This window comes from Siniperca chuatsi, linkage group LG16 (assembly GCF_020085105.1).
Source record: "Siniperca chuatsi isolate FFG_IHB_CAS linkage group LG16, ASM2008510v1, whole genome shotgun sequence".
Lineage (NCBI taxonomy): Eukaryota > Metazoa > Chordata > Actinopteri > Centrarchiformes > Sinipercidae > Siniperca > Siniperca chuatsi.
This window is the reverse complement of record NC_058057.1, coordinates 15,790,055-15,807,584: the sequence shown is the minus strand read 5'-3', so window position 1 is coordinate 15,807,584 and position 17,530 is coordinate 15,790,055. Positions and strand designations below refer to the sequence as shown.

The 17,530-nt window shown below is 38.5% G+C and overlaps 2 protein-coding genes across 6 annotated transcripts in view; one reads left to right on the top strand and one right to left on the bottom strand.

The window, feature by feature from the left end:
* fig4a (FIG4 phosphoinositide 5-phosphatase a) overlaps positions 1 to 1,067 on the bottom strand; it is a 58,775-nt gene extending 57,708 nt beyond the window's left edge. Inside the window, exons 1-2 of one of the 2 annotated variants that reach the window (XM_044170336.1) lie at positions 894 to 1,067; positions 586 to 701 (exon numbers count right to left, since the gene is read on the bottom strand). In XM_044170336.1, the coding sequence (XP_044026271.1) occupies positions 586 to 648 (63 nt within the window). In that variant the 5' untranslated portion in view covers positions 649 to 701; positions 894 to 1,067. Of the gene's footprint in view, positions 1 to 585; positions 702 to 893 lie in introns of those variants that run through there. The other variant, XM_044170337.1, reaches the window with a different exon arrangement.
* A 198-nt stretch (positions 1,068 to 1,265) lies between these two features.
* ak9 (adenylate kinase 9) lies at positions 1,266 to 17,066 on the top strand. Of its 4 annotated transcripts, none has more exons than XM_044170330.1 (36): positions 1,266 to 1,515; positions 1,729 to 1,826; positions 3,087 to 3,150; positions 3,231 to 3,283; positions 3,395 to 3,491; positions 3,643 to 3,755; positions 3,931 to 4,083; positions 4,410 to 4,532; positions 5,340 to 5,414; positions 5,669 to 5,767; positions 6,027 to 6,166; positions 6,272 to 6,594; positions 7,104 to 7,222; positions 7,531 to 7,693; positions 7,816 to 7,912; positions 8,011 to 8,096; positions 8,204 to 8,263; positions 8,592 to 8,786; positions 9,325 to 9,458; positions 9,675 to 9,878; positions 9,966 to 10,241; positions 10,360 to 10,481; positions 11,061 to 11,280; positions 11,409 to 11,480; positions 11,568 to 11,783; positions 12,187 to 12,405; positions 12,608 to 12,824; positions 12,950 to 13,151; positions 13,288 to 13,434; positions 13,562 to 13,779; positions 14,110 to 14,306; positions 14,520 to 14,689; positions 15,945 to 16,043; positions 16,245 to 16,347; positions 16,485 to 16,599; positions 16,751 to 17,066. In XM_044170330.1, exons 1-36 carry the CDS (start codon positions 1,500 to 1,502, stop codon positions 16,957 to 16,959), a joined length of 5,214 nt encoding a protein of 1,737 aa, XP_044026265.1. In that variant the 5' UTR covers positions 1,266 to 1,499; the 3' UTR covers positions 16,960 to 17,066. The 4 variants fall into 4 exon arrangements, with proteins under 4 accessions (XP_044026265.1, XP_044026264.1, XP_044026266.1 ...); XM_044170329.1 differs by having other exon boundaries at positions 9,672 to 9,878; XM_044170331.1 differs by lacking the exon at positions 1,729 to 1,826 and having other exon boundaries at positions 9,672 to 9,878.
* The last annotated feature ends 464 nt before the right edge of the window (positions 17,067 to 17,530 follow it).

Sequence of the window (17,530 nt, the reverse complement as noted above, 5' to 3'; positions counted from 1 at the left end):
TGTGCTGGGTATTCACTTTGTACTTAATTTATCTTGCCTGTATTATAGTGTATATTATATTATATTTTGATTTGCTTAGAACTTATATTCCTGTGTGCACTGATGTGATAGTGAGCAGCTGTAACAAAAGAGTTTCCCCTTGGGGATCAATAAAGTATTTCTGATTCTGATTATTTCCTAGCCCCAGTTTGTGCCATTCATGTGTTCATTACATTAAAGTCACAAACTGGGGCTAGGTAGTTCCAAGGAGAAAAGGTGTGGACCCGTATTAATATAAAGCAGGTTGTTGCAGATGAAGAACAGGTGTGCTCAGGTAACTTTCCTTGATCAATAAAAGTATGTAAAATAAGCTTTTTTTCTCATCCTGTTCTTACAATAAGCACTTTGTCTATGTAGTATGTACTAATATTTACCAGGAAGCATGAGGAGAGCCAAAAAACAACTTTAACATGACGAAGATGTGATGTAATTTAAAGAGATTTTGGTGGCTACTTGCAGATGTAACCTATGAACAGACTGATCAGACGTTTGGGGAGTCATGATGAGACAGTGATGATAACAGCATAAAGATCATGGCAGACTTACGGCTCTGGTTTCATACAGAATCATCCTCTGGATCCCACTGATGATGCCGGCTGACTGAGGCATTTTTATCCCTGTATTCTGCAAATAGTCACAATCCAGAAGAGACAACAGAAGAGCTGCAAAGCGAACAAAACACAATATGTAAATCCATTACTTCACACCATAAAACACAAACGAGACAAGGTATACGTAGTTAATCCTGATAATTATAGCAGATACGGTTTATAGAGTTTGCTTATAGCCACTGTGTGCATCTTATTTTGGCCCTCAGCATTTCTTAGCTAACTAAGTAATGTTAACTTACTCACCATTAATTTAGCTGCGTTAGCCACAAATCTTCTCCAGGGGTTATAATATGCATCGCATCTGGCAGTCAAAAAGACTTCTTTGAACGTTTTTTTTAAATAAATGTCGGCAACCTGCCCAAGTATTTACGGGTAGCACATAGGAGAATGCAACATGAATTTGTTTTAGTCAGGTGACTGTCACGGAAATGAGCGATATCATGTCAACTGATACGGTGCCTCGTACAGACAAAAAGCTCGAAAGACCCAAAATGCGATTCATAATAGACGCATTCAGTGCTCGTCCTTGCCTTAGTGTCTTTTCACTCGCAGATAACGGCTATAGTATAGGTGTTAATTGCTGTTTATAATCAATAATACACACACCTCTTAACGCGACAAACTTACTTTCAAGCCATAAAGTAGCTAGCGGTAGCATTAGCTAACAGCTGTCTACAATGTGGAAAGTCAAACCCCCCCTCTCTTTAGTTTGTTAGTCGCTATGGTAACCGTATTCTGTGACTATTAATCTTGGATAGCTAACGTTAGGTTACATAAAGCTAGGTAACGTAGTTAATGCTAGTCAACAAACGATGATAAAGGTTTAACGGGTAAAAAAACGGACAAAGAATGCCCCAAAGCAACAGTAAGTAAATTTCTGTTGAATTATGACAGCAATTACCTGTGGCTAATTAACTTTTGTATCGGTACTTTGATAGATAACGGTCGAATAGTTAACTGAGGTCGTCAGACATGTTATACGAAACTGAGTTAACGTTACTAAGATTTTGATAACAAAACGTCTTTCACTGTTCTGTTTACGACTTTTAATTATACCTGTGCACTCATATTCAATAAGCTCAAATAGACAGTTTGGTGGACAACCTAATAGAAGATGAGGCTGAGAAAGAGAGTCTTCTTGCCAAACCAACCTGCTTCATCATAATTGGAAGACCGGTAATTTCTCTGTGTTTTACTGTTTTACACACACTTAAAGTATCAAAAGTAAAAGTACTCATTCTACAGTAAAATGGTTCCTGTCAGTGTTTTGCTATTATGTATAAAGTTTTTCATTAATATTACTGCTGCATGAATGTGTATGTTGCATTTTACTGCTGTAGATGTTTAAAGCTGAGCTAATCTTAACTACTTTATATACTGTTGGGTAGTTTAATCTACAGCAATGCATCATATTCTACAAGATCATCATAAATTTGTAGCGTCGCTGTCCTGTGAGAACCACGTTATCTCTAAAGAGTCAAGAAAAACAGCCCTGTTTTCAGCTTTGTGAAGATGTGTTTCCAGCTAATCCAAGTTATTTTTTATAGTTTATTTAGATTGAGAAGTAGGAGAATTTTCTCAACAAAAAAGTAACACTTAATCCTTTTTCAATTTATCAGAAAAATTCAAAATCACCAAATTTGGAGATGCATGGTATTCACAGGACAGGAGGGGTAGGAAAAAATGTAATCTGAAAAGTAACTAGTAACTAAAGCTGTCAGACAAATGTAGTGGAGTAGAAAGTGCAATATTTGCCTCTGAGATGTAGTGGAGTAGACGTATAAAGTTGCATACAATGGAAATACCCAAGTAAAGTCCAAATAACCTCAAATTTGTACTTATGTGCAGTACTTAAGTAAATGTACTTTGTTACATTCCAGCACTGACAGCTAACATTAACTGACGACATTTCTATGACAGATGGTCTTCCTCAGCTAAAGGTGAAGATTTGAACACCTATATATAGTTAAGGAAATATCCCATTATCATCTCCTATTTAGATAATTAGTTAAACATATGCAAGGGCAATGTTCCCAGTCTTCACCTCGTAATTTCTGATCAGTAAGCACAAAAAATGAAATGATGTGTGTTTTGTCTGTTAATGAGGTAAATATGCATGGAGCATGAAGCTATTATGTCAAACACAATGACTATTTAACATGTAATAGTTTATTTTTTTTTAATATTATAGTGTGAATTTAGTAACAAATCAAGTCATTAATGTTTAAGCTTTCAGAATGTAGGTTAACAGTGAACACTGCTGGGTGCAGTATAGAAGGTTCCATGTCTCAGTCTCCACTCCCCAAGCACAAACATTGTGGAGAGAGCTAACACCAGCCCCGGTGTCACCCAAACACTGGCATTTTTTCCCCTAATACCCTCCATGTCATATGACCCAGTGACTCTATATCAATTTTGTGGCTTTCTGTGTGGCAGGGTGTGGGCAAATCCACCTTGGCTAAAAAAGTTGCAGAGTCTTGGAAGTGTATCTTAATTGATGGTAAGTACAATTGCTGTATTCCTGGTCTTTGTCCCAACATAATTCAGAGATTTCTCATCAGCTTTTAAAATATATTTCAGATACAGATGTGCTCAACACACACATTAAAAATAAAACAAAGCAAGGCATAGAGGTGAGTATCATTTTCTGTGTCATAGGACAAAAAGGATACCTGTCCCTTTTACATGTATTTTCCATATATGTATTTTTATAGTCTATGATTTGCTTTTTCTGACCATTTTAGCTCTTGAATATCTTATCTGGGGGGAGAAGTATCCCAGAAGACATGGTGCTCCAGCTGATTCTTGCCAGGCTTAACTCACCAGACGTGGAGCACTATGGTAAATCGTGTAGCTCAAAGTTTATTTTATCAGCTTCATCACAGTGATTATGTATGCAAATTGCACAGATTGCACTGCAACCTGTCATTCAAAACACCACTATGGGAGCTCAGCCACTGCTTGACTTGATAATACATATGTTGTAATACAGGTTATGTACTGAGCTGCCTGCCGTTCATGTCAGAGAAGTGTCTGAAGATTCATCAGCAGATTGAGCTGATCAAAAACCTCAAGCTAACACCTGATTTCATCATCAACATCAAGGTTACCTACATGTCCTCTATTTGGAGTTGTGCATTGCATCAAGCAGCAATTGATTAATTTTTTTCAAGCAATATATTTTCTATTTAAATTAACCTTTTAAGCATTTGCATATTCTGAAGATTTGTACATCCAAGATTGGTTTGATGATGATGATAACACTCCCATGTTTCACCAGTGTGCTGACAAGGATCTGGTCCATAGGCTGTCAGGTCTGAAGCAGCACCCAGAGACAGGGCAGCTGTACAACAGGGATCAGTGGAAGCGTGAGGAGGTGTTTCACAAGAAGAAGGAGAACAAGGAAGAGGAAGTGGCGGATGAGGAGGAGCAGGTAGGCTCAACACCTCTTGCCACTAGGTTTACCCTTTCCTGTCTTTAGTAATTTAGTTTTGATTGTATTCCAGTGATTAATAGAAGATTATTATTATTTCCTGCATTCCCCCATTTCAATATGTTGTAATATTTTGACACAGTAAAAAGTTTGATTTGGACTTTTTAAAAACCTTTTTTAATTCTAATTAAGTTTTTTTTTTTTTTCCGATGAGTAATACTTATCACAAACTTAAATTTTAAACCTAAAAAAAAGAAAGCTGTCAAGCCACAATTTTCTATTATACTAACAGACTAAAAGGGTTTGGGTTTTATTTTTGCTTGCAGGCTGGGGAAAAGGAACTCCAAAAGGATATTATTGACCAGATGGTGTGGACACCAGAGAATTTGGCCAGAAATGCCTTTTCTAGAATCGACATATACAAGGATACCATGCTCAGGCCACTAGAGGTGAGTTACCCTGGCTCCAAAAATGCTGAATGGCCCACACATTAATTAAGAAGTCTAATAAACATGTCACTCCCCACACATAATGCAGCTGTTAGTTGGGCTAATAACTTGAAATGAAGTCATCCATTTCTTACACAATATAAATTATGATCTTTGTCTTTGGATTATGTGCAGTTATATGATGAATTTCAGACAACTCTGATGGGGCAATCGGAGTCATTGTTCTTACACGCCAGAGTGCAGAGCCAAATTTCTTCATCCTTTTAAGTTTTGTCAACTTTGGATCAGTGCTGTCAGAGATATTGCGCTTGTGTAAAAGTTTTTTCACTAAATCAGAAAATCACCAGTATGTTTATATCATAAGGGTAGCTAAATATGTTGGATTATTCTGACTCAAAATGTTGGATTTCGGGCCATTTAAAAGTTGACGTTTGGTGTTGCTGTTTAGTCATGGCACTCACATCAGGTTAGCATAATTTTTCATTATTTTAGGTTTAGGCAACACAACTACTTGGTTAGGTTTAGGAACTTGCACAATGAAGAAACAACTTGTACAAATCTCGCAAAAGTTACACAAATCCAGTGCAGAGCTCTATCATTGTTTTATGTTTTGTCAAAATCAGATCAGTGACGTCTAAGATGTCATTTGAGATATAACTGCTGATAAATAGATGGGCCGAGTAATACAGCCTGATCTAAAGAACTAGTTTCATATTCTGTTCTAAATGAAATCAGATGAGGGGTTACATGACCACTTACAAAAGTAAAAACACCCATTCATTTGTAAGTTAATTGATATTTTTATAGGACTATATGACGGCCCACAACCCCCTCTACCTGTTGGAGCTGGATGGAAACAACACAACTGAAGAGCTGCACTCGGTAAAGACATAAATGAACCGTCTGCAGGAAATACATGCTACAGTATTACAAACAGTATAATACACAGTAACATTTTGCATATCTTATGCTGTTGAATTGATTTTGTTACCATATTAAGTTTTTAATTAGCAGCCAGTGTTAGCCTGTTGCTGACTTAAATGTGAGACAGCAGTGTGTTTTAGCGTAAATGTGCATGTTCAATTACCTCTGTATTCTGTGGACTGACTTTAGTTTGTTGAATATTTTGCCTCCAGTCTGTAATGTCCCGTCTTGGATGCATGGCAATAAAGCGAGTCTCCGTTCCAGTCCTCCTCCACCAGACTGATGAAGAATTGCCAGAGGACATTAACACGGTCTGCAATTAATGACCATACTCACATTTTATTTCAAAACACAATCAGTTATGTGAATGCACACCAGTATTTCAAATAACCTACATTTGAGCTATAAACACACAGGTGATGCTGATGCAAGAATAAATGTTGCTCGGGATACCTGTTGGTATATTTTTTCAAATGATGCACTAGTAGGTGTTTTACACATACTCCCTCCACTGAATCCACTCCTAATTTAACTAGTAGTAGATTAAGCCAGAGTCCATTTCTTTTCCAGGAGGACCTACTGAGAATGATGTCATCCTTCGGGGCAGTGGCCCCTGGCTTTAGATGGAGAAGGAGCCGCTGGGGCCGAACTTGTCCTGTTGCTCTGAAGGAGGGCAAGGTCATTCCTGGCAAGCCTGAATTATGTGTGGGGTGAGTGATCTTTTCTAGGCTATGGCCAGGTGAGGAATCTATCCAATAGCTTCAAGTAAGACTGGGTGAAATAGTCAACCAACTGTAATCTCAACCCCTGTGCAGCTTCCAGGACAAACTGTACATCCTCTCATCTCAGGAGGCCTACCAGAAGTTTGTCACAAACCCACGGCGGTACTTACTTCCTCCGATGCCCAGGCCTCCTTGCAAAGTTTCCATCATTGGACCCCCACAGGCAGGGAAGAGCACTCTATGTAAGCTTCTAGCTCAGCACTACAATGCATTAGTGCTTGATATGGAGGTATTGGTGCAGCCGGTTCTGGCCAGCGTTGAGCAGGAGAGGCTTGACAAAATCAAAGAGGAGACAACACAGGTTGCTATAGAGAAAATCAAGATGACGATGGAGCAGGATGGCGTACAGAATTTGGGCAAGTTGAGCTTTGTTGATAATGATGATATACACTATCACCTTTACAATTGTATTGTATATATATTTAAGAATTAAAAACGTATTTTGAGATGACTGTAACACAATGTGCCACCGTTTAATAACTATTCTACTAAGAAATGCGTTATTTCACACATCAGGCCTTCAAAATACCATATAGTATAAAGCATTATTTGTATTTTTTGAACATATGACTTTCATAAACAGAATTAATGTTCTGATATGTTATTTCATGAGATGAAAGCAATTCTGTAGAAGGTAAGATGTCAAACAAACACACATGTAGACAAACAGACATGGATAAATTGAGCTTTTTTTTAGCTTAAAAAAAATCTTTTACATATCCTGTATAGTACATGTCACAAATGGTAGTCTGTCCATGCTACAGTATGTTGTGTCCTAGAGTTTTGGAGCTCAGTGTCAGAGATTATGTAGCATACTGGGGAGTATATATTATATTTGTGCGCAAATGTTTTCTGCTGTTCTCAGTGACAGAGGATAATCCAGGGGTACAAGCCATGGTGCTCACTGCATTGGAAGAAGCCAAACATATGAGCACATCTCCCTTCAGCCTGTATGCCGAGGTACTGGAGAAGCATATAAAAGAGGTATGTCAAAAATCTGAAACATGGCAGCATTTACACTAAAAAATTATCAGCATATCTGCATATACATAAATATACCACTACTATTCAAGATACTTGTTGTTAGAATTTATAACTATTGACTATATTTAACATACATTTTGCCATTTTACATTTATCATATATATTAAATATGTTGTCAAGTTTAAACCAAATTAATGAGCCACCTAAAGTTTAACTGAGCATTTAGCTTGAGATGGGATTTAGATGTATATTACATACATGAACAGTTGCAATATGCAGTGGTGTTGCTAATAATTCTGATGTCACAGATTGAAGAGACTGACACTGAAGAGGCTGACACTGACGTATATGTCAGGGCTGGCTGGGTGCTTGACAACTTTCCCAAGAATGTTCCCCAGATGAATGCCTTACAGCAAGCAGCAATCCTGCCAGACATCCTCTTCTGTCTCAGTGACAGTGATGGAAATCAGGGTACGAGACACAGAAACAATGTGTCACAAACAACTTGTTGTTTTATGTAAATATATAGACTTGAGTCTATAGTTGAGTTCTGTCTGTATTCATGTATTAGTGCACTTCAATGTGTTGAACAGTATTGAAGAGATTGTATGAAATGAACAAGGACAGCGTGGACAAAGCAGTGAGGAAGAGATTGCAAGACGAACAATCTGAGAAGGAGAAACAGGCCTTGTGAGTGCAGGTGCCATGATGCTGTACAATTTTGTGGTTTGTTATATCTGAAATGGATTGTTTATGGAGCTTTTGTTTTTGTGCTTAATTTCTTTTAGAAATCAGAAGGAGCAAGAATCAGAGGTAGAAGCCAAGCCTGCAGAACTGCAAACAAATCTAGAGACAGTTGTCGAAGAGGCCGAAGGTAGTATCTGTCTGTCTATGTAATGCAGCCTAAATTCACGAAGGCTCCCAGATCCAATAGAATTTGACCAGTATTGTTTTTGAAGCATTCATTAATTTCCTTTGTAGAAAATCCTGAACAATATGACACCACCAGCCTTGCACATCCTAACATAATCAAAAAGGAAGGTGAGACATTTTTATTGCATGCTAATGTTTCTCAGATCAAAAATGCTCATTTCTATGGCTCCGTAGTGAGAGGAGAAATATTCCCTTTGTCATCAAGATACAAATTCAGGTCATATAAGTAACAAGTAAAGGTTTATGATGACTCTTTTATATCATACTGTATAGGAATTTTCACACTCTGGCCACAAATTTTCATTAAAATCCCACAAACCTTTTTTGTATTTACAAACTATACTGTAAGCGCCTTAAAAGCAGCATTGAACTGACAAAACTCTTTCCGTCTGTCTTTAATTTTCTCCATCACTTTCTCCCCTCTGTGTTGCAAAAGCTGTGGTGCTACCTGATCATTGGGAGTTGGGTCATCCAGACGGCCCAGAGATGAATGACTATAAACTGCAACTGCAACAGTTTGTTTCCGAATGGGAGCAAATCCAGTCCACTTTAACTATCGCCCACTCAGTACTGGAAATTGGCGGCAAAAGCCCTGAGGACCTGCTTCAAGAGATGATCCTTCAGATGGAGAGTGAGTGTAACCCTTCTTGAAGTGTCAATCACAGTCTTTGATTGTTTGATTGAGAATCTTTGTTACACCGTAAATCTCATGTCTTTTCATTGGTCAGAATGGACAGTCAGGTTTCAAGTAAATTAATTTTCTGCATGTTTTTAAAATTATTTTGGTGTTCTCATTGTTTCATCTTAAACAAGAGGTACTGAGACAAATATTTCTGTAATATATGGCACACTAGCAATTGCATTCATTAGTATTTTCTTTGGCATTGCTTGATAAAGGAATTACAATGCAAGTATGAAATTAATAATAATGAGAAGTTACATCAAAGTGAAGGTGTAACATTTGGCATGAATTGGGCATTTTTTATTTCAACTAATTTCATTTAATTTATTCTATTTTATTAATCCAAAACTATAATGTACTTAGAACAAATGTTTTTAAATTGATAAAAGAATTTTAATGATTTCTCTAATAATGTGATATTCTATTAAATGCCATGGTTGGTAAGAAAAACTCACAATCCAATCTGGTTTACATGCATAATCTTCAGAACCCTTTCAGTATGTGTCCTGGGAGCTGTCAGCGGTGGACCTGGACGAGGAGGCAGAGGATATCGGGGCCTTAGCTGAGCTGGAGAGAGCCGAAGAAGGCAGCAGTGACAACAACGCAGAGGAGAACTATGAAGTCAGTAAAGAAAGCAAAGAAGTTTTTTAACTTTAAGGCCCCAGTCAGTGACTTTTTTTACTTGATAAACTAGAGGTTTATAATCCTATTTATAATTGAAGAGACTGAAGATACAGGTCTGTTTTACTGCTTTGTTAATAAGGGTTAGGGGTTAGAGTTAATACTTTTAATATAAACAAACCTTTAACAGCATCTCCTTCCTCTCAATGAAAGCAGGAGGACACAACAGCCAAGAGATTATTAGGTGATACCCATCATTTCTGTCCCGTGGCCTTAAAAAAACATAATATCCTGTGGCCCTGTATGGACGAAATTGCAGCCAAGTACCGTGAGAAGACCTTCTACTTCTCAAGCCTAGAAGCCAGGGACGCCTTCCTTCAAAACCCTGCACAATTTGTTGCACAGACTGAGCCTCTCAAGGTATGTCCTGACATGAGAAGAGAAAGAAAAAGTCATAGTAAGAAAAAATAAAATCCCTAACAAGTTTCTTATCTTCTTCTACCCAAGCCTCCTGCCCTGCGGATCTTTTTGCTTGGCTCCCGAGGGTCAGGCAAGACCACTCATGGTGAGTGGCTTGCCCAGCAGCTTGGCATCTTCCATATTCAGTTCAGGGAGCAACTCCAAATGCTCATCATGGCCAAAACAAAGAAGAAGGTACCTTATGCTGATGAGGTAGCATCTTCAGAGGAGTCTCCTGAGGACTTGGAGGCCCTGATAAAGCAAGCCAGGGGGGATGACGAGAAGGAGACGGAGGATACCTCTGCCAACATGAATGACATGGAGGTCAGCTTCAATAAACTTGCTCTGTAGCAAGATTTCCAGTATTATGGTGCCTCAAATTGTGGTGAATTATGATATTTTGACACTCAATTACTGGGTATTTGCTTTTGTGTGTCTACAGCAACAAGTGGTACTGACTGATGAGGAAAAAGCCATCAAAGCCTACCTGTCTGATGGAGATCCATTGACTCCAGAGATCCTGGATATGGTTATTGCACCATACTGGAAACAGGAACCATACATGTAGTTGTACACACACACAAAAATGCATGCTTCCTCCCACTCCATCAGAAGCCTTGACATTTTGGGAAATGCGCTTATTTGCTGTCTTACTGAGTGTTAGGTGAGAATACTGATGCCACTCTCATATTTGTACGTTAAATATGAAGCTACTTGATTTATGGTAAGCTAAATTGGTTTAGCCAAGACTAAAGCCTAAGACTGGCTTTGTCTTAAGGTAACAAAATCCATCTATCAGCATCTCTAAAGCTTATCACATTGTGTCTTGTTTGTTTAATCCAGACAAAAACAGGAGTGTAAAAATGTCAAATCCCTGTTTCCGGTCTTTGTACTAAGCTAAAATATCTGATTGCTGGCAGTGGCTTCATATTGACCATACAGGTACGAGAGGGGTATCAATCTTCTCATCTAACTCTCGGCAAGAAAGCGAATAAGCATATTTCCCAAAATGTCAATTTTTTATTATATATGCATTTTTTTCTTGTATATATGTAAATTGCCTACATGTAGTGTGTTTTTTTGTACTTTTGTGAACACCTGAAAACACAAGCTATTTGTTGACCCTGATACTCCACCTTGTAGGTCTACAGGTTTTATTTTGGAGGGCTTCCCTCACAATCCTGTTGAGGTGGAGTACATGTTGCAGGGACATCTTTTCCCTGATGTTGTGGTAATCATGGCGGTGGAAGTGTCGGATGTTCAGAAGCGTCTGTTGCCGACATACCTGGAGAATTGGCGTGAGCGCCGCAACCAGCGTGAAGCACAGCTGAACCTCCTTCGTGATCTACGTAAGAAGAACCGGGTAAGCAAGTGACAACTTGGTAGAATGTTTTTTCTGACAACTTTATTATCAAGCATTATTCCTGCTTTCTGTCCTGATGACGACTATAGATTGTGTCTGGCACAATTAAAGCTATTTCTTTGGTACAGGAAGAGAACATTGTCAAGAGAAGGGCTGAACTCATGGCAGAGCAAGGCGATCAGGCATCAGGCAAAACAAAGGTAAGCAAATCATCATAACCACTGACATCACTTCTCCATCACTGCTTAACCCGCTTTCCTCCTATCTCCAATCCCCTAACCCATCAGTTCAGGTATCGTGAGGATGAAGAAGAAGATGAAGAGGATGAAGCTGCAGGCAACAAAGAGGATGAGATAGAGGCCATGCTGGAGGAGGAGTTTCCTGTAGAAGAGGATAACGAAGACACAGAGAATGAGGAGACTGAGGAGGCAGCATCTGAGAGGCTGGAGATGGCTATAGAAGAGCGTTTTGTGACAGATGAAAACAGGCTTGTTACTGTGACGGTACAAAGACACAAAACCCAATGAAGGCAATTAACCAGCCAGACATGCATATTTGATCTATAATTTCTGCTATTATTTAATATTTAATTTTGGGACAGTTAGGAGAGTTACATAAGCTACGTAAATTACATAAGATTTACACTAGTTTTACAATAGTCTGAGATTTATTCATAACAAACAAGGTAATGAGTGAAACAAATTATGATCATTAGATTACTACAAAATGTATTATTTTTGACTCTTTAAAGTTGACTGATAGATATTTACGAACACATTCTTTGACTTTACAGACACAAGTTGGAACATAAACCTAATGTGACTTTATGTGGTCTGCATAATGTATGTTCACATATTGTACTTTACTTGTAGTCATATATTCTGCTTTGTGCTGTTTTATCATCAGGAGCTCTTGAGTGAACAAAAAATACCCAAAGTGTCAATCAGTGCATCTCGCAAGCTCCGGATCGTGCAGCACCAGCTGCTCCAGAAAATCCTGCCCCTGCTGACCAATCGGGAGTCACTCTTCCAAAAATGCCAACCCATCTCATACAGCCTGGCACATCAGCTGCTGCTCTCCTCGTACAAGCTCCACAGTGCGTTTGGCTGCTGGGACCCCATAAAGGTAGGCATAATTTATGAATGGCAACTATGTCTTTTTTAGAATCTGTGGGATAAGGCCATGATTTCTGTCATTAATAAAAGTTCTAGAGGTTATTTCAAATACTAGTACATGTTGTCTCTTTTGTGCTGACATGTTAATCAGCAATTTCCTGTACATAGTGTGTTGTAACATTGTTTTATCCACACACATCCCCCTTCTACAGCAATACAAAGAGAGAGATTTGATTCAGCCTCTGCAGTGGCCTCTCAATACCACATATCCCCTGATCTTCCATCAGTATATCTACTTCTTTGCGTCCAAGGAGAACCGCAACACATTTATGCTGAACCCCTTGAAGTACCTTAGGCAGCCAAAGCCCACCCCGTCTCTTCCTGTTAAAATGGCTGTTGTTGGACCACCCAAATCTGGAAAAACCACTGGTAAGACTCAAGACAGCTGGAAAATGACTCAAAGTTGTTTCTTTTACACTCTCTCAAACGTTTATCTCTCTCTTCTTTCTTTTATTCACGGCCTTCATTTCTGTCACTTTGCTTTATGTCTTCAGTAGCACAGATGTTTGCTCAGAAATATGGGTTGGCACGGCTGTCCATTGGCGGTGTTATGCGCATGGTGCTTAACACTCAGGAGCACACTGATCTGGCTGTCCAGATGAAAAAGCATCTCTCCCAGGGACTCGTTGTGCCTGATGAACTGGCCATTCAGTGTCTGGAGGTGGCACTCATGAGCTCTGTCTGCAGCAATCGAGGGTAAGCCGGGGGCGTTCCATTTAAGACGAAGACTATATTCTTACTAATGACTGTCAAGAAATCTTCACATGCTGTACTCTGTTATTCGTGCTTGAGGGTGTTTGCGAAGACAATATTTACTTGTTTGGCATTCCAGGTACGTGTTGGATGGCTTTCCGAAGACACTTAAGCAGGCAGAGCTAATGGGGTCTCAGAGCATCATCCCCATGATAGTAGTTGAGCTGGGGCTGGACACAGTGGAGGTGCTGAGGAGAGGCCTTGTGGACAAGATGAAGCCCAACAAGTCAGAGAACACACATCAATAGCAGCTATTAATACACATTTTTTTCTTCAGCAATCATAAGTCTGAGAGCTGTTTAAAATTGCAAACCTTTAAAGTTAATGTGTGTCCTGTTCCCCTCCCACTGCAGGCCTCACCTGATGCACGACAGCTCCGAGATCCTCCATGTGTGTAACTCCTGTTACAAGCAGGAGATGGAGCATGTGAGGCAACACTTCCAGCAGCAATATCAGAACTGGATCCTGCTCGATGGCTTAAAGAGCCGATGGTGGATCTGGAACAGCATCATAAAGGAGGTCACCATCAGCATGAGATATATCCACAGCTACCTGGAGAGGACGTACAGCAGTAAGTACTAGAAGCTTATCAAAGCATCAGCTCAGCAAAGCGTTGCATTGAAAACTTTTACAGTTTACAGTACTTAACCTATTATTCTTATTAACTTATTATATCTTTTTAATTGCCTATAGCGATCTGCAAAAATTGACTTACAAATGCAACTGGAGGAGTAAAACAAAAAACATAGACTGTAAACAAGCAAAAACACAAAAAGGAAAAAGAAAAAAATTATTAATTTAAAAAGAAAAAGAAAAAGTGAGTAAATAATAAGTGCAAATCAAAATCATTCTTAAGATGACAAGCATTAGTTCATCTTCCCCATGCATTTTAATTTTGCAGGGCAAGCAGCCTGTATCAACAGACTGTGCATCGCACCCAAGGAGCTGCAGTATCGGCTTGGAGAGTTTGCCCAGTACTGCCCGGTCTGCTTGGCTCTACATTACCACCTGGTGGACTGCTCAGAAAGTGCAGCCTTAACTCATGCGGCTGAGTACATGGGACACTATTACAAGATGTGTGGCGAAGACCATTTAGAGGTCAGTATAGTGGAGCTAGTTTTTAGATATTTCAAATTCTGTTCATGATTTCTGTCATTATCCAGTGGATAAACAAAATACAGACATTTTTAAAGTTACATTTATAATAGCAGATTTAACATGCAAATAAATAAATTATAAATAAATAATATATAAATTATGTTAACTGTGACTGAAAGAAATTAAATTTTTATGTTGCTCTCTCAATCACAGCGGTTCCTGACCACCCCAGATCAGTTTGTGACTCCTGGCTGCCCACACACTCTCCCACAACCCCACCTGCTGCCAAGAAAGCTAACTGAGAGTCAGGTGAAGAACAGGTTCCCACAGCAAGTTGAGATGAAGGGCTTTTGCCCGGTCACTTATGTGGATGGAAAGCAAAGGTACACTACTCACCCTTATAAAGTTAAAACCTAACTCTAACCATATCTCTCTTGCTTGAGAAAGCGAATTCTGACACATACATGATTAGTCACTTTTTGTAACGTCCTGAGATTACATTTCCAAGACCCAAAACAAAATAAGTCAGTGCAAAGGGATTCCTGTGTGTGCAGAGATGTACTGTATATATGTATGTATGTATATTTGTTTACGGACAATGTGTACTATGTACTAGCTACTTTTTAATGGAAAAGTTTAATAGAAACAAATTAAACTCTTATAACTGTTGTTTCAAATCAGCCAGTGTGTGTTTGGATACATGATTGGCATTAATCTATTAATAGAGATTTTCATTTATCAGTGGAAAGAATTATTTTACTTTATTTTACATTAAGTTATTTTACTTATCAATTTTAGTAAACTAATAAGTGGGCCCTGGCCCTATTCACTAGATTAGATTGCTAAGCGAGTGCATTTTGAAAGCACATAATGTAAATAATTATGACAAGAAATAATTAAAAACAAACAGAAAACTGTCGGGTCAACAACATCTGTAACCTGCAGTACAGTATTTCACATTACATGCCAATACAAAGAGAACAAATATGTCAAGAGGACTTAATTTGTGTCAGATCTTAATGTTCTTCATCTCTTCTTCTCTACTTCTCTTTACCGCATTATAGATATGATATGATATGTATATATATGATAGTTTTCTATTCAAAATTCAAGGTTCAAGGTACATTTATTTGTCATGCTACAACACAAGGCTGCACAATGAAATTAAAGTTGTGGCCCCCTTCAGGCTACACACACAGAATATATACAAATATTTGAAATTAGAATAGAATAAAAATAAAAACAATATATACAGTTACTTATATACATATACAAGGTAGTGGTATGGCAATGTGCAAAAGCAACATAACAGAAAGTTATGAGGTGGAGTTGAAGAGTCTTAGCCTCTGGAAAGAAGCTGCTCTGTAGTCTGGTGGTACGACAGCAGATACTTCTGTATTGCTTGCCAGACGGCAGCAGGGTGAACAGGCTGTGGATAGGGTGGGTATTGTCCTTTAGTATCCTTTGGGATCTGCGCAGGCACCTCACTCTCCAATATCACTGATGCTTGGTAGATGGGTACCAATGATGTTCTGTTAACAAGAACTTGGCAGAGGAATTTTGCTTCTGAAGTTCCTTAAGAAATACAGTCGTTTCTGAGCTTTCTTTTCTATTCATAGATGGTTTATTTGTCCGTAGGTATGAAGCCCTGGTTCGAGGAAAGATGGAATACGCTGTGGAATACAGAAAACAGATCTACATTTTTGAGACAAAGCAGAAACAGGACAAGTTTTTGAGGTGTGGAGCTATCTCTTTGTATATTTCAGAAATGTGTTTCAGCCTGTCGTGTTTTCTTTTCACAAGGTGTATTCAGTTGTGCATATTGATAGTATTTTAAAGTCTTTCCACTACTTTTAATAAAGACAGTGTAGTATTATTTGGCCATGATAAGTATCAGTCTATTGAGAGGAAGTTGGTGTTGATATATTATCTCTCAAGGATTCCTGAAACCTACTGGGACCAGAAGTTGCCCAGTAAAGTTCCTCCTCTTTGTGAGCCTGTGCCCCTCACCTCCCTTCCAACGTTGGGCTACCTGGAACAGGTCAGACACACACTCAAACACATCTAAAAAAACATCACAGTATTCTGTAATAAGGCTGTCTGCAGGAATTGTATAACGTCAACATTTGATATACGTACATTTCTACCCTGCTTTGAGTTAAGCCTGTATTTTTTTAGGGTGTGGCAGTAGCAGTCATTAAGGCCATGACAGCTGTTGGGTGTCTCAAACCAAAGTATCCCTTCCTCAGTATACAAAGATCAGCACTCCTCTATGCGGCCTTCTATCTGAAAGGTAAGCAAGATGTCGAGTGCCTTAGGTCAAAATAGAATATCTTATGTGAATTGCTTAAACTTAGCACTAGAAGTACTATTTTATTTAACTGTTTACTGTTACTTTAGTAAAATTTTATCCAACTAATGAATGAAATCATATATTTTTACAGCTTTCAACCACAAGAGCAAGGACTACACACGCCAGAAGTACAAAAAAAAGCTGGCCTTGTTTGAAGAGAACTGTGCGCTCATTCCCTACCTGAGCTCAACGATGAGAGGGAACTACAGACCTCCCAGTGAACGTCCCATTGACTTTGAGTTCAAACTGAATAGGTTCCTGGCCTTAGGAGACTTGCCAGGAGCCAATGGTGTACTGTAGCTGTGCCTGTTTTGAAAGCTTGACTGCTTCCTGCTATTTTATATTGTGTGAAGAACTGTGTGACAACATGTAATAAAGCACCCCTCACTGTCAGGGGTGGAAAATTAGTTTTTCTTGGGTCATTACTTTAACCTTGCTTCTATGTAGCTTATATACTCTAGTAGACACTGCACCTCCTTTTTCTTACATCACATTTTACATCAAAAGAAACAAAATCATTCTCTGAGATTTTTCCTTTGATTTTCACTATCTTTAATCCGTCAATATAATTAAAGAAACTCTAAATGCAGAGCGTCATTCAGTCTGTATCATTATTTTAATATGGTTAATTATTAGGGGTTTTAGTAATGAGAATATGCATTGTAGCTGGGTTTAAAATTCATTATACTAAGTCATAGCTAATACATAGTTTATTTAATTTCGATTAATTCTTATATATTCAACAAACAGTTTTGTTGTTTTTTTTACAGTGAGGGCTTATTGTTTTGTGTATGATGCATATATTAAAAGTATTTTTCAGTTGTCTGTGTTTACTGATATGCTAAAGTTACATATATAGTACATATACTAT